The sequence below is a fragment of the Xenopus tropicalis genome, chromosome 9, assembly GCF_000004195.4.
Source record: "Xenopus tropicalis strain Nigerian chromosome 9, UCB_Xtro_10.0, whole genome shotgun sequence".
Taxonomy (NCBI): Eukaryota; Metazoa; Chordata; class Amphibia; order Anura; family Pipidae; genus Xenopus; species Xenopus tropicalis.
This window is the reverse complement of record NC_030685.2, coordinates 38,153,773-38,179,547: the sequence shown is the minus strand read 5'-3', so window position 1 is coordinate 38,179,547 and position 25,775 is coordinate 38,153,773. Positions and strand designations below refer to the sequence as shown.

The 25,775-nt window shown below is 35.9% G+C and overlaps 1 protein-coding gene across 2 annotated transcripts in view; it reads right to left on the bottom strand.

Moving 5' to 3' along the window:
- usp7 (ubiquitin specific peptidase 7 (herpes virus-associated)) overlaps positions 1–25,775 on the bottom strand; it is a 65,853-nt gene that overhangs the window by 13,569 nt on the left and 26,509 nt on the right. Inside the window, exons 4-23 of one of the 2 annotated variants that reach the window (XM_012970920.3) lie at positions 24,129–24,267; positions 21,782–21,870; positions 21,583–21,691; positions 20,306–20,436; positions 18,638–18,692; positions 18,258–18,338; positions 18,091–18,181; positions 16,731–16,813; positions 15,376–15,485; positions 14,727–14,883; positions 9,902–10,046; positions 9,361–9,491; positions 8,259–8,393; positions 6,813–6,914; positions 5,589–5,700; positions 2,896–2,988; positions 2,655–2,722; positions 1,938–2,038; positions 1,415–1,568; positions 420–487 (exon numbers count right to left, since the gene is read on the bottom strand). In XM_012970920.3, coding sequence (XP_012826374.1) covers positions 420–487; positions 1,415–1,568; positions 1,938–2,038; positions 2,655–2,722; positions 2,896–2,988; positions 5,589–5,700; positions 6,813–6,914; positions 8,259–8,393; positions 9,361–9,491; positions 9,902–10,046; positions 14,727–14,883; positions 15,376–15,485; positions 16,731–16,813; positions 18,091–18,181; positions 18,258–18,338; positions 18,638–18,692; positions 20,306–20,436; positions 21,583–21,691; positions 21,782–21,870; positions 24,129–24,267 — 2,154 coding nt within the window. The remainder of the gene's footprint in view (positions 1–419; positions 488–1,414; positions 1,569–1,937; positions 2,039–2,654; positions 2,723–2,895; positions 2,989–5,588; positions 5,701–6,812; positions 6,915–8,258; positions 8,394–9,360; positions 9,492–9,901; positions 10,047–14,726; positions 14,884–15,375; positions 15,486–16,730; positions 16,814–18,090; positions 18,182–18,257; positions 18,339–18,637; positions 18,693–20,305; positions 20,437–21,582; positions 21,692–21,781; positions 21,871–24,128; positions 24,268–25,775) is intronic. The other variant, XM_002939449.5, reaches the window with a different exon arrangement.

Genomic DNA, 25,775 nt, shown 5'->3' with positions numbered 1-25,775 from the left:
ATTCTCATAAAAATCTGAATCAGGGTGGTTTTAGGTTAGAGTCCGGTAAAAATTTCCAGAGCTCTCTTTCATATGATTCCTGTTATAAACAGCTGGGTTTGGGGCAGCAGTAATTAATTTTCAACTTTTTAAAGATGTAATTTTAGATGGCAGAAATCATGGCAGGCAAACTGCCAAAGGACCTTCTCCTTGAGATTTTAAAATTTAAAAGGCGGCTTAGCAATAAACAGATGTACAAAAACCATGTCGCAGAGGTACAGATTTCATATTTTTTTACAATAAAGTAAATTCTAATAATAAAGGAAGAGCAAAAGTTTAAACTTTGGAACATAAATGGAGAAGTGTAGCATATAATCTAATTAAATGGCATTTTACACAGAATAGCAAATTGTCTACATTAATGTAAAACAGCCCCTTACCCTTGAGATTTGAAGAACTGTAGAAGCATTGGGTCAGTGTTAAGTCTCTGTGCAACAGTCTTTGCAACCTGTTTGAAAATTGCAAGTTAGATAATTTATGGACCAACGTGTATTGAATCATAAAAAAGATAGGGACCTAGAAGAAATCATCCTAAAGACTATCCATCAAATTAGAAATCAAGCAAATTCTTAAAACATTACTGCCTAGTAAACTAAAAGTTTACTCAAAACTATGTTTTGCCTTATAATTACAGTTACCATCACATTTTTCTCATTCTGCTCTAATCCCTTTCTCTTTGTTTCATGCCCTTTCTTTTTCTATACAATTTTTTTTTTTTTAGCTTTTGCTCTTCTCTACCCTACTTCATTCTATTCTTGCTTGAAACTGCAAGGCCGATTCCCAGGCCACCCAACTTTGTTTTCTTGGGTGTAAACTAAGGCTCATTTCTTATTGGTTTTCTACCTAGCTCCCAGTTCTAAAGCCTTTTTCAGTTTACCAGGCCATTTTTTTTTTATTCCAAGTGGCTGGCTGCTGTAATGTGATCAGTGGCAGGGCTAAATGTGAGTAGGTGGTGGTGGGAGATTTTAATAATTTACTAACTGCGAGAAGTATGAATTTAAAATATTTTACAGTGTGTATAAAATTAGAAGCGCAAAATATCATGGGAATCTGCTGGTCTTCATCCTTGTCTGAATTTGACTGTGAAAACAGATTATCCAAACCTGAATATAAAAACACAGTAGCATTGTTTCCAATGACAAAGTTTAAAAAAATAGGGGTTGTGTGAAGACAATGCAGTCCTTTTGTGCATTTATATATGTAAATGAGTGAGTGATGTTATACTTTATGCCAGAATTGTAATGTTTTTTTAAAGGCAGTATAATCTACCTGTAACCAATATATGCAAAAAGAAACACTACCTGCACAGAGTAAACCAGCATATGAGACTATTTTATAAAGAGAGACTTAAAAAAATTGTTTGGTCTTTACATACATGTGAGTAGTTCATTCTATTTGATAATGTTACAACAAATCCTGGGTCATTAGGAATAGTTTTGTCACAGAAAATGACATCAACACGATGGTAAAGGTCTCTGAAGTATTCCTTTGCAGTTGGCAATTCACTGTTGTCATTTTCTGGGTCATCCCTGCATATACAAATAATTGACTGATTAGAAACACAAAATAACATAAGAACAATTTAAAAACACACCAATTTTTAATTAGCTGCAGTTTCAAGTTTTATCCTTTTTAATAAAAAACAAAATTATTCAAGTTAAGTGAAAACAAGCGATGACTTAACTAGCCTTTTCCCAAACACCAGTAAGTTTCAAATATATGTTTGAGCAGGATAGGGAACTGAACAATTACATTGGACATCCTGTTCAAAGCCATCCTTATGGGTAAAGTATCTTTCCGAGTGGAGGAAAAAGCACCCAACAGTACAAATAAAATCTTTATCATCAGGATAAAAAGGAAACATTATTACATATATTTTGTTAAATGGAAATACTTACTTTTGAAACACTATAATATCACCATCCATAAGCTCATCAAGTGCTTTATCAAGAGATACATCATAATCTTGAATTCTTTCAGTTAAATTCGGTTTTACTTCCTAAAACATAAACACATTTAGTTCTAATCTTGCTCAAAACGAAAAAAAGTAATTGTAACTTTTCTTATGAAAATCTTTAAACAATATTAAAATTAAAAGAAGTTCTAAAGGCAAAATATTTTGATATTTGCCTTCTGTATACCATATCCACCCTTATTGTAATATACATTAATATTTATGTGTCATTTTTTTTTTCAAGATACTTTTTTGTGTAACACTTTGTGCAAAGCACTTAAAGGAACAGTAACACCAAAAATGAAAGTTTTTTAAATCAATTAAAATATAATGTACTGTTGCCCTGCACTGGTAAAAGTTGTGTTTTTGTATATAAGTTTGAGGAAAACACCCCAGTTGTACCAGTGCAGGGCAGCAGTACATTATATTCTAATTACTTTCATTTTTTGGCGTTACTGTTCCTTTAAGATGAAGGCAGACAAGGCAGAAAATCCCTTATTGCAATGTGTGTTACTTGCGGCAATCTGAATGTAATAGAGGGGGATGGAATTTTTCATTTATGGCTCATGGTAGCGGGTGACAAATCTTCTTGTCTGGCATGGCCTTTAACAGTGGTTTATTTGGATTCCCATTTAACACAAAAAGAACATTTAACAATTACCTCATAGAGGATAAGGTTAGTTCCTTGCGGAAATCCTGCTCTCTCACACATCACTGGCAGTAAGTCACCTGTCATGCAGGGGGGGAGGGAGTTATTTTGAGCAAAAAAAAAAATTATATATTATATAAAAATGCAGTTTTGCATACATTTTTATTGTTCCTCTTCAAAATAATTACCCAAAACATTAAGAGCAATATAAAGAATGATAAATTAGTGTTCTAGGTGCCCCCACAAAACTTACGTATTTTACAAGAAATTGGTGTGTAGATATGACCACAGTAGTTCAAGCTTCTACTTTTAGGATCGTACATTTTGAGGAACAGCATCACATCATCTGTAATAAAAACATGCATTTGTAAAAAATAAATAAATAAAGTAGGCCAAAGTAGCCCCATGAGAGAACACAGCCATTTGCCCAAACGAACCGTGACTTCCATGCATGGCAATTTTACCGAAATACACACAAATATACAGTGCAAAAAAGAAAGAAAAAACGCTTTATCTTAAGAAAGAACAATTTCAGTAATTGTAATTTCAGTTAATTCATTTTAAATTAATTAGTTTTAATTAAATTTTAATCAAGCAGTAATTTCAGCAATTTTCAAGAACTAAACACTAAACAAATATGTCCAGAAATGCCATATTTTGTATACTGAGGTTCATGCACCAGCCTAAAGGTTCATTGTCATGCCAGAGCAGTATTTGGCTTTGGGTCCACACAGAGACCCTTTATTAAATATGCAACGAGGGACTGTGGGAAGGGGATACACTTACCTGGGTTAGAAGACAATTTGGAGCTAGACCATTTGGGCAAGGAAGCTGGGGCAATTGTTTTCTTTGATCGGTTGATCAAAGAATGGTAACTCTGGACCTAGAACTGCCCAGAGAAGATTCATGTTCCCTTTGCTTTAGGGTTCACATTCTCATAAATCATATTGGTTTTGAGGAGGTCACATGCTTCCTAATGATACCAAACAGGGCCAGCCTACATCCACCAGTTAGGGGGGGATAGTTTCTGGGGGACTGGAACATGAGACACCCCTCATGTTTGGTATCATTCTGATCGCCCACATATGGATCACAGCAAGCCCATATTTTCATAATAATATTGGATACTGGCAAGTGCCAATATTATATGACAGAAACTAGCCTGAGAATTGCAGCCCTCAACAGGGGTCAGGACCCCTAGTGGAGAAATATATGTAAGTTCGGGCTTTAGAGGAGCCTGCATAGTAGCGAAGTTCAGATACGATAAGTTGCTACTCTGTTTCGGTCCCTGTAATATGAACAACCCGTTGCCGGTATTGTAAGTTGTAACTGTATCAAACCTAAATAGGCTATTGATATTGTAACCATTAAGTCCAACAAGCACATGGTCATTTTGATTTTTAACTTTCCCCCTTTTCCTTGTATGTGATTTTAATCAATTTTTTAAGTAAGTTTAATAAAAATTTAATTTTTAATTATTACATAGGTGTGCCAGTTCCTTTTTCTTGTTGTCTATAACACGATACATCATACTAGTATATCCTTATACTGTGCACCCAAATACAAATACTGTAGTGCGAGGTTTCCTCTATTTAGTACAGCTGCCTAAATTGGGCACACACTTGTGCCCAAAGAATTACACATAGATTACACCCAAAAGTGGTGATATTGAGACAAAAGTGGAGAAAGATTTGTCGGATTTTCCATCTAATTCACAAACCTCTATCTCCACTTTTGTGAATTTGTCTTTTAAACAGACAGTTTTCAGACTTTGTCATTTTCCTGACATTTTTTTTATGAATTTGCCTTTAGCTCTTACTAAATCTGTCGGTGCCATCAAACCCAGTCCCACAGCTACAGGAGCATTGGAATAAGGATTTTACCAGCAGGATTTTGCATTTCATTTGCCATTTTACTTTGGGGGCTTTTCCTGAGGGGTCATTTTAGTTTGCCCAGGGAAACTATACATCATTTTTTTAGGACAAGTTGGGCTTTCTAATGTTTTCTATATTTCTGTGTAATTCCACTTCTGTAACAAGATTTAAGGGTTTAAATACCGTCTTCTCTAGCCCCTACTCATTACTGGTCAGCAAAAATCTGGCCCACACACCAACTTGCCCGGTGAATAGAGCTCCAACAGGACTAGGGCCCACTGGGTTTTTATCCAGTGCCCTGTTGGGGGCCGGTCCAATTCTGTACCCCAATATCCCAGTTTGGGTGCCAATGTGCATGTGCTGTTTGCTGATCACCAAGATAGCTGCTGGGAACAGGTGGGGGGGCAATGCTGTCAGGCAGCTCTGTAGTTCTGGACATGCTATGGGGGCACAGATAAGTTGGGGCAAATGTCAGTGAAGTGATTAAAGAGGGGGCACTGTTGCTAAAACTAAAATTTGCCTGGGAGGCTTTACTTTTCCTTTTAATAAAAATGTTTACAATACATTCACACAAAATGTTATTATTGCCTCATTGATTAAGCTTAGAATTGATCAGTTACACTGAGCTAAAATTTACTCCATTTTGAAAATGTCAGGGAAAAATGTCGTGAAAAAATGCAAAACGTTGTATAAACGACAAATTCACAAAGGTGTCTGTAAACTGTCTTTCTTTCACCAAAAATGGAAAAGTGGTGGTTGAGTCGGAATTTAGGCGGATTTCTGTTTGTGAAAAAAGTGTTTTCCACCACTTTTACTCCAAAAAAAGGGCTATCTCCACTTTTGTGAATTCCCCCCCCCCCCCAAGAGTTGAAATGATGCAATCCCACACAGCAATTCCTTCTTATTGTGAAAATGACAATAGAATTGTAAAAATCTGCACTGTAACAACAAAGCAAATTGTGCCTGAATTTGCACTATGCACATGCATTTGTAAAAAAGCCCAATCTTACTACAGTATTAATACCATAACTATTATAGGAAAAAGAAAAAATATTTATAGATGATAGCCTACACTTACGATCTTTGTCAAATTTAGGAAGTGTTGCCCCACTAGCAGCCATTTCTGGATCAACGGTTTCCAAAAATATTGTCCAAGGATTTTCATTGTCACTAAGTTCAATCATCTATAAGAGACAAAAAAAAACAAAACTTACAAAAATGTAATCCTGACAAACATGAAAAATATGAAAATGTATTCTATTTTTTAAGTATATTTTATAATTGTTTTATAATGGACAAATAGATTGTTTTACTTTTACCCTAAATACCTTTACCCAGAATTAGCAAGTTTAAGACTTATGGCACCTATAGGAGATTTCACCAATAAGGTGCTGTAAAAGGACACTGGTGTTTCAGCTATTTTCTGATAGAGCAATACATATATTTACTATGGGTCAGGGCTCTGTGCAGGCCAGTCAAGTTCTTCAACCCCATGTAAGCAAACCAATTCGGAACAGACCCTGCCTTTCAGCAAAGGGTCATTATGCTGAAGGAGGAAAATGTCTTTCCTTAACTGTTGCCACAAGTACAGAATTTCAAGAATGTCATTATACACTATAGTTGGTTTTACCATCACCCTTGAATACAGCTGTTCTTAGATATTTCACTTTATAACCACTTCACTTATACAGTTAACTAAGGAAGGGCAAAAAAATGTAAAAATTGATTTGTTGAAAAGGTAGCCTGTATGGTGAGATGTGTGCTTAATTATACACTTGTCAACAATGGTAGTGGCTTAAACGGGCAATGCCACTTGATTAGAAGTGATAACCAAAAAATGTTTGTCATAGGGCTCCCCAGAGGATGCGGAATCGATAGGCAAGGATCGCTAGAGACTCCTGCAGGCTGGTGCTAGCAAGAGCTGCCAGAATCATAACCAGACTTGTGCATGAAACATCTGAAGGAACCACAGTTGATATAGCCAATTTCTTTGAGACTAACTGAATTAAGCAAAATGGACAGCAACATTACGTTAAAAGGTGACAAAACCCCCAGAGATTACAGTTTATTACAAAATATTAAATATATATATATATATTATATATATATATATATTTTTTTTTATTATTTATTTATTTATTTTTCTTCCCCTGAAGGTTATTTGTTGGTACAGGGATTTTTTTTTTTTTCAATGTAAACTGGGAAAAGATTCCCATTTAGAAAAACGACACTAATTCCATCCAGCAAACAAATCCATAAGTGTAGTATAGACCCTGATTAGAGATTAAATATTTACAGTTTTGCTGCAATCAGCTTCATAATCCAACATTGCTGGCCTTTTTGTTCCATTACTCCTAGCTTGCATGGGCCATAGTCGGATTTGATCCTGTGGAAATCCCTGTAAGCAAAAAAGATATAAATATTTTGGTAAACATTACTGCAATTATAATAATTAGTTTTAAAGAGATTAAAACATTTTAATCGTTGGAATCATCCTACAGCAATGGCTCCCAAAATTTTTTTAAAAACACTGGACAGAAAAGAATTTCTTCATTAAAACATGCCTTTAAGAGGGGCCTGGATGAGTTTTTGAACAAGCAGAATATCCAAGGCTATTGTGATACTAATATCTACAGTTAGTATTACTGGTTGTATATATATAGTTTATGTATGTGAGTGTATAGATTGGTTAGTATAGGTTGTGTGCTGGGTTTACTCGGATGGGTTGAACTTGATGGACAATGGTCTTTTTTCAACCCTATGTAACTATGTAACTATGAAAACTTATACCAGTTATCGCGCAGGTTTTTACAAGGGAACGCCTTTTTACATCAAGATTTTTACATTTAAATAAAGGTAAAGTCATACTACTAGTGCATATAAATGTAGAGATATATGTAATGATTACAAATGTTACGGCACAGTAAACCTTAAAGGAGCAGTAACACTAAAAAATAAAAATGTTTTAAAATAATTAAAATATAATGTACTGTTGCCCTGCACTGGTAAAAGTTGCGTGTTTGCTTCAGATACACTACTATAGTTAATATAAATAGCTGCTGTGTAGCCATGGGGGCAGCCATTTAAATTGAAAAAAGGAGAAAAGGCACAAATTACATAAGATACCAGATAAACTGTGTAGAATACAATGGGAATCTATGCTACGTATCTGTTATCTGCTTAGTAACCTGTGCCTTTTCTCCTTTTTTCAATTGAAATGGCTGCCCCCATGGCTACACAGCAGGGTATTTATATAAACTGTAGTAGTGTTTATGAAGAAAACACACAACTTTTTTACCAGTGCAGAGCAATAGTATATAATATATTATTTTTATACACTTTCATTTTTTGGTGTTACTGTTCCTTTAACCAGAAAATAAAAAACATGGGGTGGCCAACCATGTAGTTGTACAATGTACAGTGAAGATCAGTGCAAATGCGGGTCTAAAGTGATGCAGTTTGTGGGGAGTCAATTGGAGATGCATTAGAGTTATAAGCAAGCTTTTGTTCACCTTTACCTGCACCCAATAGCAATTTACAGCATCTACAGCATCTATATAGCAATAGAAAGTTACAGCATCTGGTCTGTTTAATAATAAGTTCATAATTCAGTCACTGGCCTACATAAAAAGAAACCTTTCACACAGTAACACAGATCTATTTCATGGTAATTCATTCCAGATAATATTTCATTTATAACATTTAAAAAATGTATCTTGACAAAAAAAAAACTGCAGCTTACCATGGTCTGTGAAAGATTCTGAACAAATTCTGCCAGTGTTGAGTTCTTTAACACTTTAAACACAGTGTATTTAACTTTTTCTTCATCGTACATATCGTTGCCTTGGTGCCCACAAAACTGGTCCTCAGTCACAATCTGAAATATTTACATTTAGAAATATATGAGCAGTGGTTCTAAACCTACAGGTCAGATCAGGACCAAAAATAGGTCACCATGTGGTCTAGAGTGGGTCACCAACTTCATTAAAATGATCAAGCATCCAGGATATACTGTTGAGCCTCACAATAAATGTAAAAATAAAACAACCAAAAATTAAAAACTGGCAGAGTAGAATTTTAACAGTGTTTAAGACTATCAAGATTTCTGGATAAATAGTTTCCGGTACCAGTTTTCCAATACCTCTATACTTGAAGAGTTTCCAGTTGCCTTTAAATGGATTACATTCGGAAAATGATTCATTTTTACAATAGTTAGGGTCAGGCAAGGATTCATTAATACTAGCTGCAGTACTAAATTGTCTGCTGCTACTGATTTTCCCATGCCTTGCTTTCTATTCCCATTGATTGGTGGGATAGTGGGGTGCCGGGCTTGCCACCCCATCTGAGAGTAGGCCAGTTCTGTTCTAAAAGTCCCTTCTTGGTGATGTCAGGCTCCACTAATAAAGTATAGAAAAGATTCAGGGTGAACCTAAGTAAAAAAAACAAAAAGTGGGTGAGGGGGAAACTATACAAAAGGATGGAACCAGTTACCCAGAATGCTTGGGACCTGGGGTTTTCTGGATAAGAGGTCTTTCTGTAATTTGGATCTCCATGCATGCAAGTCTACGAAAAATCCTTTAAACATGAAATAAACCCAACAGGATTGTTTTGCCACTAATACAAATTAATTTTATCTAAGTTGGAATTAGGTAAAATGCACTATTAATATTACAGAGAAAAGGGAAATAATTTAAAAAAATCGGAATTACTGAATTAACACAAGTCTATGGAAGATAGCCAGAAAGCTCCAAAATGATAGGATGGACAACAGGTTTCTGGATAACTGATCTCCTACCTGTATATGGAATGCTTTAAAACATCAGCAGCTAATACTGTGCGCTCACCTGTACTTGCATATAAAGATGAGCTTCTTGTCGCTCTTTTCTTTTCTGTGCTTCAATTCTCTTTTCTTCTTGTAATCTCTCAACAAGCTGCTGAGGGATATCTTGATCTGTGACTGCTTGTAAAACCTCACCTTAAATAGTAATTAAAAAATCTATTTTTTTTAACCATTTCTATAAAACAACTATGCTTTATCTTTCTAAGACATTATAAATTCAATACATGTGAAAATGCACTACAAACACTTTTTATATAGTTTAAAGGCAAAGTTGTCCATAAGAAATAATTATATAATAGGAAAAAATCAAATATGGAAACAGTATGAGACAAATAAATAATAAAAGTTTTGCTAACTCAATATAAAAATGACTTCTATAAACATTATAAAACAGAGGGAGAATTGAGGTTTTCTGAAACCTCAAAATGGCCCCTTTATTGGAGCTCCTCTTAAATCTTCTCCATTCTCTGTCATGTTTTAAATGTGGGCATGTCTTAACAATCACTGCCAGAAGCATAGTAATATAGATTTCGGCACACACTTACTAAGTTTGGATTCCCTGATATAAACTAACATATAGGCATTTGTGCAGTGTCGCACAGATAAGTCATCATCATGGCCTCCATAGTTATGTTCGATTGCCTCTTCTTTTGTACATCTTGACACTACATCGTCGTCAAACTTACACCACTGCAGAAAGAAAAGAAAATGTTTCTTAACAGACAGTTTGATAGGTCAAAATGGACAAGTCAGTGGCCAGAAATTCAGTCACAAATACTTAATAAGGGTTTTATAAGGAATTTTAACAGCACAGGTGCTCTTGCAGAGTTGCAAAAATCCCCACCAGCAGCTGCCTTCTATAAAGTTGGATAAGAAACTCAGTGCTCTGTGTCATACTGACACTGTAGTACAGTTGAGCACAATTTGGGAATTCTGACTCTTGCAATTAAAACTAGCACCGAATCCAGGATTTGACATAAACCAAATCCTTAAGATCACGTGACTTTTTGCCACAGAAACACAGAAGTTGAAAACGTTGTTCAATTGTTTCCTTTAACCCTTTCATGGCCTTATCTGTATATGCAAATTAGGAATATATATATATACACATACATATATATACATATATACACATACATATATATACATATATACACATACATATATATACATATATATACATATATACACATACATATATATACATATATACACATACATATATATACATATATATATACATACATATATACACATACATATATACACATACATATATATACATATATACACATACATATATATACATATATACACATACATATATATACACATACATATATATACACATACATATATATACATATATACACATACATATATATACATATATACACATATATATACATACATATATATACATATATACACATACATATATATACATATATACACATACATATATATACATATATACATATATACATATACATATATACATATATACATATACATATATACATATATACATATACACATAGGAGCAAAGGAGGCCAGCACTCACGGGACTTTGAGAAAAAACAAAAAATAAATGATATACAAAAAAGTATCACTGCATGGTTTTTATTAATCCGACGTTTCAGTTCACAACAGGAACTTTCATCCCTGATGAAAGTTCCTGTTGTGAACTGAAACGTCAGATTAATAAAAACCATGCAGTGATACTTTTTTGTATATCATTTATTTTTTCTCAAAGTCCCCTATACTGGAACTATATATATAAATAAAGAGAATAGGGACCACACTCACGTGTTTTATTTACAAAACATTCCAAAATTTCGGGGACAAACGAACAGACCCCTACACTAACAAACACTTAAATGCCCAAATGGTGCCAAGAGGCTTTTGTAACCATGGAAACCCCTATAAAAACTCACTAAACACAGACAACACTGTGACCCAACAAACAAAAAGCACTTGCATTACAGTGACCAGAGATGAGAAAAAGTGCAAACATTCAAAGTTCCACCAGTAACCAGTGTTAGAATGTTAATGTAAAATAATAGTGAAAGTGTGTCAAGATCCAAATACATTGTAACCAATGTTGTCAATACTGATAGAGTTGAGGTTATTTGTGGAAAGCACGGTTGAAACCAGACCATATCTAAAAAAAAACAAGACCATAGGATTACTCAGAAAACTGCCATGGCCAAAAGTTCAGGGTGTGCCGTAGGCCACCCCATTGGGCGTAAACTCACAAAAAAAAACATCTTGTGGAGTATCTATTATCATACTAAAAGGGATGGTTGATCGTACACCACTCGCCCAAGCTGTAGCTGAACTGCAACTCACATTCTATCGGGGAGTTAAGTCGCTCCCTAGGAGGAGTTTCATGTAAAACTTTAGTATCAGTGCCCCTATGTACAGTACAGTATTGTAAGCCGCACAAAAAAAGCATAGTTAGCTTGTAAGGAGGGTCACTGTCACACAATGACACAGAGCCGTCCGTGCTTTGAGTTACATTGATCCAGACACATTCAGTAAACATCATACAGTTAGAGGGGGACACTGAAAGACCACCCAACCAGCAACCTCAACAAGGGAGCTGAGTGGCCATTACATATGTAATATAAATATATAATGCCCATGTTTTTACTCTTAGGAAATGTAAAGATACACTGAAATAGCTATGGACAGATAGTTACTGATTAAATAAATCACTACTTGAATGTGGTTAAGACATAATGCCCACAGATTCCCAATATGTGATCAGCAGTAGATTCAACAGTTGTTTGAAAGGGGTCTAAACCCAAAGAATAAACGGATGTAAGCTAAGCTATTCGTTTTATTATTCTAACAGCAGGCTCTAAGGGGCATATTTATTATAGTGTATAAGCCAACATCGCCGATGAGGTTACCCATGGCAACCAATCAGATCTATGCTTTTATTTTTTTAACTTGTCGGTGACAAAATCGGTGTCGGTGTTCAAATCTAATTGCAAGCAAAACAATTACAAGCATTTTGCCACCCACTAAATATCCAGCTAGATGGAAGATGGAAAAATGCCCTCCAATTACCTAAATGGCAAGAGTGAGGGCCTTGCTAATGCACACGTAGGTCACGAGGAGCTTTTTCAAGGACAGTGACCAGAGATGTGGCCAGTCCTTGAAAAAGCTCCTTGTGTGGGGGCGAAATGCGCGTCGGGCTTTGAGGGGGGTGGAACGGGTGTTGATGCGGGGCTTTGGGTTTGGAAGGGTGGGCTGAAACGTCTGCACGAATGATGTGCATTTTATTAAGCTGGGGTGCTTCAATATAAAGAATGGGAGGTTGGGCTGCAATATAAGAGCTACTAGAATTTATTCTATTGTGGGGTGGTGGACACAGAAATGGCTGAATTTCAGCCTTAAGCTGAAAAAAATCCACACCTCATTTGTGTTATAACGGGGTTCGAATCCCCTACTCTGTTAAGCAGTGACTATAGATCATAAGGAAACCGGACTTGTGTTCTCCTTATATGGCAACAATTCTGTAACAATTGTTGCAGGTTTATCTCGATCTCTCTGACTGCCTCCACAGGGCTGTTTAAGGGCTCTGGCACATGGGGAGATTAGTCGCCTGCGGCAAAACTCCCTGTTCGTGGGCGAACATGTAAGTCGCCGGCGGGATGGCAGATGCGGCGGCGCGATTTCGCGCAAATCGCCGAAAAAGACTTACATTGTCGCCGATGGGATGGAAGGGGAAGGCAACTCGGGGAGATTAGTCGCCCGCGAACAGGGAGTTTTGCCGCGGGCGACTAATCTCCCCGTGTGCCAGAGCCCTAAGGGGAGAATTTCGATACAAATGTTATCTTTCGAGCTGCAACAATTTAGCGAATGTAACTAGATAGGTTTACTCTGAGCAGCCTCATACTACCTCATAGTTCTTACTGTAATTGAACATCACCCCAAGCAATTTTTAATGGGGATTTTTTTCAAGATACACTTCACCTCTTAAGTTTGATTAATAAAGGTTAAATTTTAATTTCCTATCCTACTTGATCAAGTGAATTACCTGATAATAATCTTTACCTGGTCCTGGGATTAACAGTGCAATGTTCTGAAGTCTATACAGGGACCACCTGCTTGGGTGTCTCCCTGTTTTTCTCCTTTCCTCTACATAATAATTTTACTTCCGCTGCATGTTACCCCAGTACTCTTACTCTATTCCATCTAATTTCAATATGAGAGTGTAGACGGTTATAATTTGAACCTGTATGGTTAGTGTGGACGGTGCTAGCTTTTTCTACTTTTACATTTGTAATGGGCAAAGTAGCTCAGCAAGTTTGGTGGGCTCCAGCTTGCTCTACTTTTGGCTCTCTATAATAACCAATACAGATTATGTGCAGTTGAAAAGCGTGTCAGAAGTGGGCCTGTTGGGAGACTGCAGAGTAGGGAGACCTACAGCAGCATGACATGGAGCCAACAAACACCATGGCATTTTATAATCAGACACAGCAAATAGGACAGTTTAGGAGGTCTACGTTAGTGCTACTTGGGAGTGGGAAAGGGAGGCTTCTGGAGGCAGCTAATCTGTCATGAGGAACTTCTTTCTCCTTACCTAGGAATGAAACTAACCATGTAATATTTTTAAAAAACATTAACAAAATATCTGTCTTGCACAATGTGGCCAATGTTGACTATTTCCAGGGCTCCCTGGTTATATAGTTACATAGGGTTAAAAAAAGTTCAACCCATCCAAGTAAACCCAGCACACACAACCTATATTTACCAATCTATACACCCGCATACATAAACTATATATACACAACTACTAATACTAACTGTAGATTTTAGTATCACAACAGTCTTGGATACTATGCTTGTTCAAGAACTTATCCAGGCCCCTCTTAAAGGCATTAACAGAATCTGCCATTACCACATCACTAGAAAGGGCATTCCACAACCTCACTGCCCTCTCCGTGAAAAACCACCTACGCGGCTTCAAATGGAAGCTCCGTTCTAATCTAAAGGGGTGGCCTCTGGTGCGTTGAACACCCCACTATCTTCCTATAATCCCCTCTAATGTACTTGTACAGAGTAATCATGTCCCCTCGCAAGCGCCTCTTTTGCAGAAAAAAAACAACCCCAACCTCGACAGTCTAACTTCATAATTTAAATCTTCCATCCCCTTTACCAGTTCAGTTGCACGTCTCTGCACTCTCTCCAGCTCATTAATATCCTTTTTAAGGACTGGAGCCCAAAACTGCACAGCATACTCAGGGTGAGGCCTTATGATTCCAATGACAAAATTTAGGGGGAATGGGGGGGGGGGGGGGGCGGGGAGACAACCCAAGATTGTGATAACATCACGTTTCAGTTCCAATGACATACTTTGCCTTCTCCTTTAGGATTCAAATAAACAACATAGTGCCCTCCATGGTTGTCTCCACTATGCACCAAAACTGCATGCAAAATGTAGTTAGCAGGATCCTTGCTATCTGGCTTTTGGAGAAATTCATCCAGCGGCAACTGTTCTGGAAATTCAAATCTGTTGAGAGAATGAAAAAAATCAGTGGCGTGTGGGGGGATGGCAAAAACAAAAAAGGAGTTTATATACAGTTTTCCCTTATATTAAGCATTTTTTTTAATTTATAGCACATTTCTGTAGTAACATTTGTAGTAACTCAGTAGTAACACATGGGCAGACTTTTGAAGTACTGAACAAGAAACTGTATAAAATCTTCTACCTACATGCACAAGCAAAAAAAAACAGTCAAAGTTGCCATAGGCAGACTCACCTATGACACAATTTTTATTGAATACACAGAAAAGATATATTGAGGGGGAAAATAATCTCTGCTTCAAAAACTTTATAATTTTGTATATATATGTAATTTTACAGAATGAAAATTCACACTGCACACACTTGCTTAATTAGAAGCACCGAAGCACAAGTGCAAATCACAAACTAAATATAAACAATAAATTTATGCAATGGGGTAAAAGATTTTACAAAAGTATAAATTTTCCCCATCATTACCTGTCATTGATCTTAATATTCTGGTCTGTTTGAGGGTCATACATAAACCTCATAAGTTGAAGATGTAATACAGGCGGGAATGTTAGAAACTTCACCCCTTTTTCTGCTTCCTACAAAGGTAAAAATACGATTACCTATTATAAAGAGAGCTCAAAGATTACAATTTGACATTAATGCAATATTTATACCATGAAAGATCAGCTGTGGATATTAAAAAAGGTACATAAAACAAGTAAATGTCAAGAAAAACATCTTCACATACAAAGCTTAGCAAAAATATTCATTGCATTGCACAGCTAACAATATAACATATCCAGTGTAGTCTTATGGTTTATACTGATACACAAAGTACAGTGAATCCAGGATTTGGTTCTGGATTAGGGCAAGATTCGGCCGTTTTCAGTAGGATTTGGCCGAATCAAATCCAAATCCTCAAAATTACGTGGCCTCTTTGTCACAAACACGGAAGTGGAAAATTTTCACCACACACAGTTCTCTTTAACCCTTCTTTATCCTAATTTACATATGCAAATTAGGATTCAGTTCGGTATTCGGCTGAAACTTTCGCAAAGGATTTGGAGTCTGTCCAGATCCAAAAATAGTGGATACAGTGGAACCCTTAAAAGCTAAATCGGGTAATACGGTAACCGTAAACCCAAAATATTCATAAACATGATTTGCATTTTACGGGATTGTTCAATTAAAGCCTCATCACTGGAATGGAAAATGTGAATCAGTTTTAATACCCTATTCTGCAGAGAGAAGAAAAACACTGCCATTATGCGTAGAGACAGGCATTGGCATCACCATCTGTTAGAATGCTGATCACACCATCATTTCTCACTGGTAGCCAGCTACAGGAACATGCAAGCATGTACACTTGCACTAGCGAAGTTCCAGAAAATGAGTACAAATTTCACCTTCTAAATTAACCCCTTATTTTTCGCAGACTCCACCCTGTTACTTCTGTCATTTTTTCAAAGGTGACACCAATATCGCCATCTCTGTCTCACGAATGTCTAGCTATGGGAAAAATCGATAGAGAACAGATGTTAACAGTATGCTAGCCTACTGGGTCTTTGCTCCACCCTCCCATGCCTGAAATTACTGCTGAGCCTAAAGTAAGGGCACAATGGGTTGCAGGGAGGCAAGGGTTAGTTTTAGAACATGAAACTGGGACCAAGTTTTTTTTTTTTTTTTTTTTTTAAACTGCAACCAGCCTTCACGTGTGGTTCAACTGGCACCAGAGCAAGCTACATCTGGTGCCTAAGTTGCCATTGTGCCCCTAGTGATTCAGGGAAGAGCCAGCCAGTGAAACTGTCTAAAGGCAATAGAAAAAAAAAAAAAAAATTTACCTGTAAACCATGTTCTCCTGCATCATATTTGTTATCACCATCAAGCTGCTCCACTGCTACATAGTCAATGAATGACTCAAATACTAAAAATAAACAATAAAAATGCATGATAATGTGTGAAACAACTATAAAAGAAATATTATGCAGCTGTATTAGTAGCCAAGTTGTGAATTGCAAAGGTGAACCTTACAGCTATCGGGGTAGAGCTCAGCTCTGTGACTGCCAAACCTCTACTTGATTTTTCAGGATTCCTTCTGTTTTGGCAATGTGCCAAGATATTGGCAAATTGCCAGTGTGGTGTCACTATTCAAAAAGGGAACCCACTCTCAGCCTGAAAACTATAGGCCTGTCTATAGGCCATCAGTGGTAGGAAAATCTTTGGAGTGGGTAATAAGGGATAAGATACTAATAGATTGCAAATCACAATACTATAAGCTTGTTCCAGCATGTTTTTATGTGTAACAGATCTTGCCTAACTAATTCAACTGCCTTTATGGAGGCAGTGAGCAGTAACCTAGACTCGGGGATAGCAGTGGATGTGATCTACTTGCTAAAGCTTTTGATACTAGCAGTCCAACTTCTACTCACTTCATCATAAAAAGCACTAAAATGTATTTGAGAATATCTGCCACACTAATCTTGAATGTGATCTCTTAGTTTCAAATAACATGCCTATAAAGACAGGTTGATATCAAATTCCCTTTTTAAATACTGGAATTATGTCATCTTTCCTCCAATCCAAAAGGTACTACGCCATATAAAAGAGTTTGAATAATATGAAAAAGTGGCCTGGTTTAAACAGAACTATGCTCTAAGTACACAAAGATTTATTTCATCAGGCCCTGGGGCATTGTTCACCATTGCACAAACATTTAAGTACCAAATACTTTGTCACTGTGTGCGAGCAAATATTGGGACCAGACCACTCTACTGTATACACTGAAGAGCTGATTAAGTACAACAGTTCAGTTTTTCATTGGAGCCACATGATTGACCTGCATCTTGAACTTTTTGTGGACAAGTCTTTGCTTGTGAAGCAATCAGTTCCTCATTTTCTATTTTTACCTTTCTGCTGCTTTACAACACTTTTTGCAGTATTATATGTATAAATGAAGATTTTTATTTATAAAGCACTACTTGTGTAAGCAGCACTGTACTGCATAACAACACATTAATTGAGCAGTGGTCTATACAATATGAAAAGATAAATGAAAAAAATACAGATGCATTTAAGTGCTAAGTGTTAAAAAGATGAGGATGGAAGTCTCCCCCTATGCTTTCGAAGAAGCACCTGCCTCTTCTTTTTTCTTTCGTAAAAAGTTATCTTCATGGCATAAAAAAAGAAAATATGATTACTTACTGTTTTTCTTTCCTTTTATACTAAGCTGGATATCATAATAATCTTCTATGCGTTCAGAGCGATAGTCTACATGCTTGCACTGTATATAAGACTAAAAAACAAAAATAATTTAGCACATTTATATACAAATTAATGCAACAGGCAACATATATATTATATATACATACCACCATCTTTCCTCTAAATAACTTAGGTATGGTTCCTTCTACACAGGTGCCTTTCATTTTGTTTTCAACATTATCCAGTAACTGCAACAACAAAAACATGTCTGTTACTGAACAAAATGGTGCCATTAAAAGGGTAGTATAACCAACATTTTAAAATTTGTTCAATGAACAGGGGCTTTAAAGAACATTTTATTTATCATTTGTATTAAGAAGTATGTGTTTTTTTTATCATTTTGTTGTACAAACCAAGAAGGCCTTTTCATAAGAGTTATGGCTGGATACCCGATTTGGTGTTTTGTGGTCAGTGGGAACATGATGCCACTTGTCCTGTTTTATTGCTTCCATGACTAACAAAACCACCCATCCATTTGGTTACTTACCACTCTACATAATTCTTGGACATCATGCTGCATAAAGCTGTCTAATGTCTCCCACCTGAAAGAATGATATTGATTTATCTTTTTTAAGTTTACATTTATCTACTTAATTCTATCAAAGTACAGTAGAAATATATGTGCTGACATAGCATACCAACCCACATGCACAGCAGACAAACTGTAAACAACTTTTGTTAAACAAAAAAAATACTGCTTTAAAATGTATCCCCTTTAAAGATAAAGGACCTCTGCACTGCAAGTGATTTTATCTATCTGTACAAACACACATATGAATATATACACAAGCACATTTTCTTTGTAATAACAGAACAGTACATTGTACCTGATCCCAACTAAGATATAATTAATCCTTACTGGAAGCAAAACAATCCTATTGGGTTTAGTTAATGCTTAAATGTGGTTGATATCCTACTCAATACTGAAAATCTTTTACGTTCTAAAGATAATAATAGGGCTTATTGACAGGGTCAGAGACAGAATTTTAGGCTGCACACTGTAAAAAGCCAGAATAGGAATGCAAATATTTAAAAAATATAGCACAAAATAAAGGTCAAGTGCCAAATTTTTGAAATAGATCCATCTACAACATAATAAAAGTTAATATAAATGCGTACTCCCCTCTTTAAAACTGTACAGAGCAATGTGCTGTGCACACCAATTCTACTTTGTTACTTCAGAGCCATACATGTATTTTATTGCCTTAGTGCTGTACAGTTAGCGGACAAGCATGGATCAAATCACACCATTCCTGATAGACCAATAAACTTGTGCATTCCTAAATGTCACTTGCCTTCTTAGTGCCCTGTTTTGGCAATGACCTTTTAGGTCATAGCACCCAAGTGCAAATACTTAGAGCTCTTTTTCACACAGACCACTGCATTCCTATTTAGTCAAATAAGACTACTCTAAATGCCCTCTTTACCACCTGCCACATGACATCTTACTCCATCCGCAATAGGAATTGTAAAGTTGGCAAGATAAAGTAAGGGTGTCAGATTGGTCAGTGTGCACTTATAGTCAGAGGACATATAAAATGCTTGTGATTATTATACTCAAACCAAACAAGTACCTAGAACTGGTGTGGGAAATATTTTAGAATATATTTGAATTTGAGTGAATGACATTTACTATCTTAGGACATCTAACAGAACATCCCTAATAGGCTAGAACATATTACTGAAATGTTTAGACATAAAATGCATTCAATGTTTTTAAATGCAGTTTAGTATTAATCAGTTAATTAAAATTCAAAAATTTCATTTGATGGTATAACTATAACTTGAAGATTCTACTGTATACAGAAATCACAAGAACAATAATTTTACCCTTAATGAAAACAAATGGAAAGCCTTCCATGGATAACCCTCCAACAAATCTGTAACATGACTACACAAATAGAAGGCACCTTGATGAGATCTAGATGACTTCCTGCTATTTTATTAAGTGAAGACAACAAAAATAGCAGTTGGTGAGCAGTTCTTTCCATTGTAAGCAACTTACATTTTCAGTTTTAGAAAATAAAAACCGTACAAGTTAATGTTAAAGTTAATAAAAACGTGAAGGTGACGTTAACACTTCAGTGCCTGTGTCCCCCTGAAATGAAAGAGGAAGGTAATTTAACAATATTTATTGTAAAGTATAGTTACATACCCAAAAGATTTAGTTAATTTTTTAGTTCCTACAGGCTTGTCACTGTGTTGTAATTCATAAAATACTCGTTGTAATGCTAAAGGGACACTTTTAGAGGAGTCATCACCTTCAGTGGGCATCATATACACAGCCTGTTATAAACAAAACAAAAATATTTAGTTTTAAATTCACGATACAATCTGTATCCTACGATACAGATTGCCCTTGACATTAGCAAACGCTTATGTTAACATTTTTTTCAGGATCAATAATTAACTTTGCTCACCGGTTTTTTGGGGTTTTTTTTTTTTTGCATTATGAAGAAAATATTTAATTCTCAGCAATTTTCTTATATACATTTAAAAACCGCAATTGAATGCAATACATTTATTTGTTTAGCCCTTTCTCTGGTTTCACCCCTTAAAATAATTTAGCAGAAGTGAGTTGTTCTCAAGGTATGTTAATTAGCTAGTTCCTTTAACCCTTTCCCTGCCAACAAGGTAGGTACTATGTTGTTTAAAAAAAAAAAAAAAAAAAAGCAGTTTAGTGCCAACTATGTAGTACCAACGTTATTGGTACCTAAGTGATTCTCTCTGCACCGGCAGCAAAAGCTTGATACTTTGGAGTAGAAAGACATGGGTACCCATTTTAGATTCGGGGAATGTGTACTTTACAAAAATATATGACTTTCTGGGGTGAAAGTACTTTTTACTAGAGTTATCCCACATAAGATGATGTAAATGTTGATTTTGCAGAAGCTGAAATAACAGAAATGATAGATCATGAGGTATGTTCACATTGGGGCCCCTACAGCCACATACTTTGATGCTCAATATGTATAGATTTACCCTGGTCAGTGGACCCCTGGAGTTCATATTTAGGGTGTTTTATCTGGTTACTTTATGACCTTTAGGAGATAAGATACTATAGACTGGAAGCTTTGAAGCGACTTTTAAAAAATTTCACAAATTTTGATAAAAACCAATAACTTTAGGAAAGCATTGCAACTTGGTAGTTTGGAGTAGACAGACAGTTGTGCCTATTCTGGATTCCCCATAAAATAATTTTTGTTTCTGGTGTATGTGTTTATATTATGGAAAATATATTTTTTTTCATTTTTTAGATATTTAGAAGCCTATATCTTGTTACAGAATTGGATTTACACAAAAATTCGACCATATTTTAAAAGCTTAACAGACTTTTTAGGGGAGATCCTAAAAGTATAAATCAAAGAATATTTGAACTAGAAACAAAACAAGCAATAAAAGCATTCTTAGGAATAAAAAAAAAAAAAATACCTTTCGAAGTTGGTTTGTAAAAAATAATGTTTGCAATAAACTGTTCATGTAACAAGTTGCTCCTTGATTCTTCAACCCAACATACCCAGTGTGCTTCTTTGAATCCCACCTTTACAATGAAGGAAAAAAAAAATGTATCTATGCATACATGCATACGCATTCTATGGCTTAATAAATGTAGCAAAAGGTGAATACTTACGATACTCCATGAGGAGCATCAGCCTGCACATAAACTTCGAAAGTCACCTTGTCATCTTCTATAAAACCTTTTTCTGGATCAGTAACCTCCTGCAAAAATTTAAGGCGGGGGGGGGGGGGGGGGGGGGGGGAGTGGTCAACATACAAAATTCAGTTAGAGACCAACAAATGAGTTGCTTAGATAAGGTCTATCTAACATAATAAAGTTAGGAAAAAACCTAACAAAGCACCATGCTGCTATTCCCAAGGCATCTCCTGTTTGGGCTTGCAAAACATAATACAACAAAATGTATTAATATACTGCAATGCAGGGGTGTCAGTAAGCCCTAGGGATACTGGACTCACTTATGTTGGGAAAACCCACTAATATACTACGTGAAAGGATTCACAACTACAAATCTATTAAAAAAGCACTTTGCACTGGTACCGGAGTTATATGTTCCAAAACATTATTTGCTTCAAGGACACAGTTTACTTTAATCCAGCTAAGTGGCATTGCCCAAGCATACCAGGTATACCATCCCGCTGCAACCTGTTATTGTTGGCCCGATCCATCCACTAGCATTACCTGAATTGCAATCAGTTGACCCGTGACATAGAAGATAGATATATATATATATATATATATATATATATATATATAGATATATATATGACTCTGATATATATATCTATATATATATATATATATATATATATATATATATATATATATATATATATATATATATATATATATATATATATATATATATATATAACTGGCTTGTCTACTCCTAGATGGTATATTTAGACCACATAAATCTACCTACCATATATATCTATCCTACCACTTCACATATCATAAAATGTTTTTGTAGTGCAACTTAAGAGTTTGACACTTACCTCGCTTAACAATCATCTGAATAAATGTTTAATAGTTTCACATTAAAGCACACTAGGGGGCACATTTACTAATCCACGAACGTCCGAAAAGCGTCCGAATGAGTTTTTTCGTAAAGATCGGTATTTTGCGATTTTTTCGTAAATTGACGCGACTTTTTCGTAGCCATTACGACTTGCTCGTAAATTGTAGCGACTTTTTCGTAGCCGTCGTACCGACTACGAAAGTTTCGGATTCATTCAAACTTCAGTATCGTGACTTTCCTTGGGCCAGGTTGGAGCTGCAGAGTGCCATTGAGTCCAATGGGAGGCTTCCAAAATCATGCAAAGTCGCAAAGGTTTGCCCGCCGTTTACGAGCGCTCAATACGAAAAAGTCGCGACAATATACGAGGAAGTCGTAATGGCTACGAAAAAGTTGCGACAATTTACGAGCAAATCGTAATGGCTACGAAAAAGTCGCGACAATTTATGAAAAATCGCAAAATGTTTGTTTCCAATCCGTTTTTTTCCCATTCGGGATTCGGATTCGTGGATTAGTAAATCAGCCCCAAGATATCAGATACAATATTTTTAATATAAACAATATGGTCAAAATACACACTTTGCAGGTGCTTAATCCTTTATATGCCTACATCTGTTAAAAGGGTGCTTCACTTTTAAATATCTTATAGAAGGATCAGTTCTTAGCAACTTTTCATTTGGTATTCATTTTTAAAGTTTTTAAAGCTTTTTATTTTGATTCTTTCCAGCTTTCAAAAGTCCTGATTCTCCCTAAACCATAAAATGGTAAGTTTTTCTTCTCTCAGTCTTTTGTTTTCTCATACTGTCAATCTTTTGTCAATTGATTAACCTCTAAAACTGACAGCTGGACTCTATATGTTCTAAAATTATGGAGCTGGAACGGTAGAAAGTTAGTGAGCTGCTTTTGCCCACTTCCTCATCTGCTGATGTTCCAGTGGGCAACGTTACATACAAGATAATGTGTTCTAACCAGCCAAATTCTGAAACCAATCAATATTCAGAGTACATAGATACTCGCTAGGTGCAGCAGTGCTCCATACACGTACCAATATTCAGACTAAACTTTGTTTCATATTATTGGTACCTGTATGGAAAGCTTAAGGCAATGGATTCCAAACTGTGGGGCTCTGAATAGAGGTTTGGGGGCCAAGAAAATCAAAGCCATTGCACTAGCAAAGTAGCAAATTGTACAGGAAGAATATCAGTAAAAAATTTGCAAGGGCACAACACACCCTCTGCAGCGACATAGAAGACCTTCTTCCTGTGTATTTTGTAAACTCTTGTCATTTATCAAATGTTATCAACTTAAACCTGTGTATTTTGATATGTGTGCTTTCTCTATTAAGCACTGCCTACCCTTGTAGTACCATAAATGTTAAATACATGCACATTTTTTAATCTAAAAATTGTAAAAAGATTAAGAGAAGACATCAATTTTGCTTACGCTCCATGCCATAAAATTGGAAAAGCCCCAATCATTTTCCTTATGAAAGAACAGGTGACTTATGCGGCGACTAAAAAATTTCTCCTCATCTTTGTAATTGATTATCTTCAGTACTGCCTGTGCATGACAGGACCATGACCTGTGTTAAAAAAAAAAACAAAATAAAAAATTATTTATGAATACAAAAAATAAATATTTAACATTTTTATTACACAACCTAACAGAAAAAAAAATTTGAAAAGCTTGCAATGATATACATACACTAAGCATTCATATGGGATGGGCAGATGGACAATAATATTTTAAAGTCATTTATATAAGTTGCAGGTTTACAGAACAATATCAGCATATGCTGTGTATCGCTATCCTGTGGCAGGTGAAAGAACTTATGTCATTTTTGTCCAGTATGCCTTATTGATTCTCTGGTATGCACTGATAGCTTGCGTACTGTATACATGGCGATTTCTTTACCAATATGTACATACAGAATTTACAGGAATATTTTGCTATGATTAACCCTCTAAAAGTAAAGATTATCATTTATCTTTGCAATTACTCAATGCAAACTCAATGAATTCAATGAACTCTGTGCACAATAAGCAAGATACATCTATAAATCTATTTCTGCATACCACTCTAATTACAGTACATTACATAAACTTTTTCTTTTAAGAAAGAGGTAAAACCCTTTACTTTTTAATCAACTGCCCATAATTACTTATTTTTAAAAAATGTTCAGTGTCACAAGTATTCTTCTCCAAATGACATTTGAAATGTTTATGTGATACCTGATGTACACCCTCTCTACATTTTGTTGGCAGCGAGAAACAGACCAAACTCTTTATTACAGGCAAACTAACCTGTACCAAGAGTGCTGGCCAGCAGTGCTCATAAATCAAAATCTCTGGAAACATGTCTGTCACGGATAGTGACAAGCAGATTAGACTTAAGTAAATAACATTCTGAAACTGGCAGAGAATACACCTTATGTGCCAATGGGCTCAGGTTAATGGCCACAACTGGCAAAAAAAAACAAGTATACTGCATTTTGTTCCAAATAAGGTCACTGCCAACAGAAACATGGCAGAATCTGTCCTTATTGCATTTAAAGGAGACATATCCTATAAAAATTAACAATGTACCAGGAAATTGTACTCCTCTGGATATAGAAGGATTGTGCTAAAAAAGTGTTTTGGACTGATTTGAGAAATTCGCCCAAAACCCCACTAGCCCCGCCCATCCGTTTCACTTCCTGCTGGCTGAATTCTCTGGATGAGCTGGGGAGCCGACGGCCCTCAGTACACTGCACTGTAGGATAGGAACCAATCAGCAGCTAGGCTGACCTGATAGGGAACTGAAGCTTGTCTTTGCTTGTGTGAGTGCAGGGCTGTGATTGGCTCTCCCCCTCCTACAGTGCTTCTGGCAGGGACCATTAGGACACGCCCACCCCTCATTTCAAACTCTGACAGAGAAGTGATATGATCTATAGGGAGCTCCAATAAAGGGGCCATTTTTATTCATTTTTAGCACAAAGTGAAACCAGCACCGTATATTATTCATAATTGCCTACAAAATTAGGGTTTTTCCCATGTATCCAATATGTCTCCTTTAATTTGAGATTAGTTAGTGTTCTTATTTGTGGTTGAC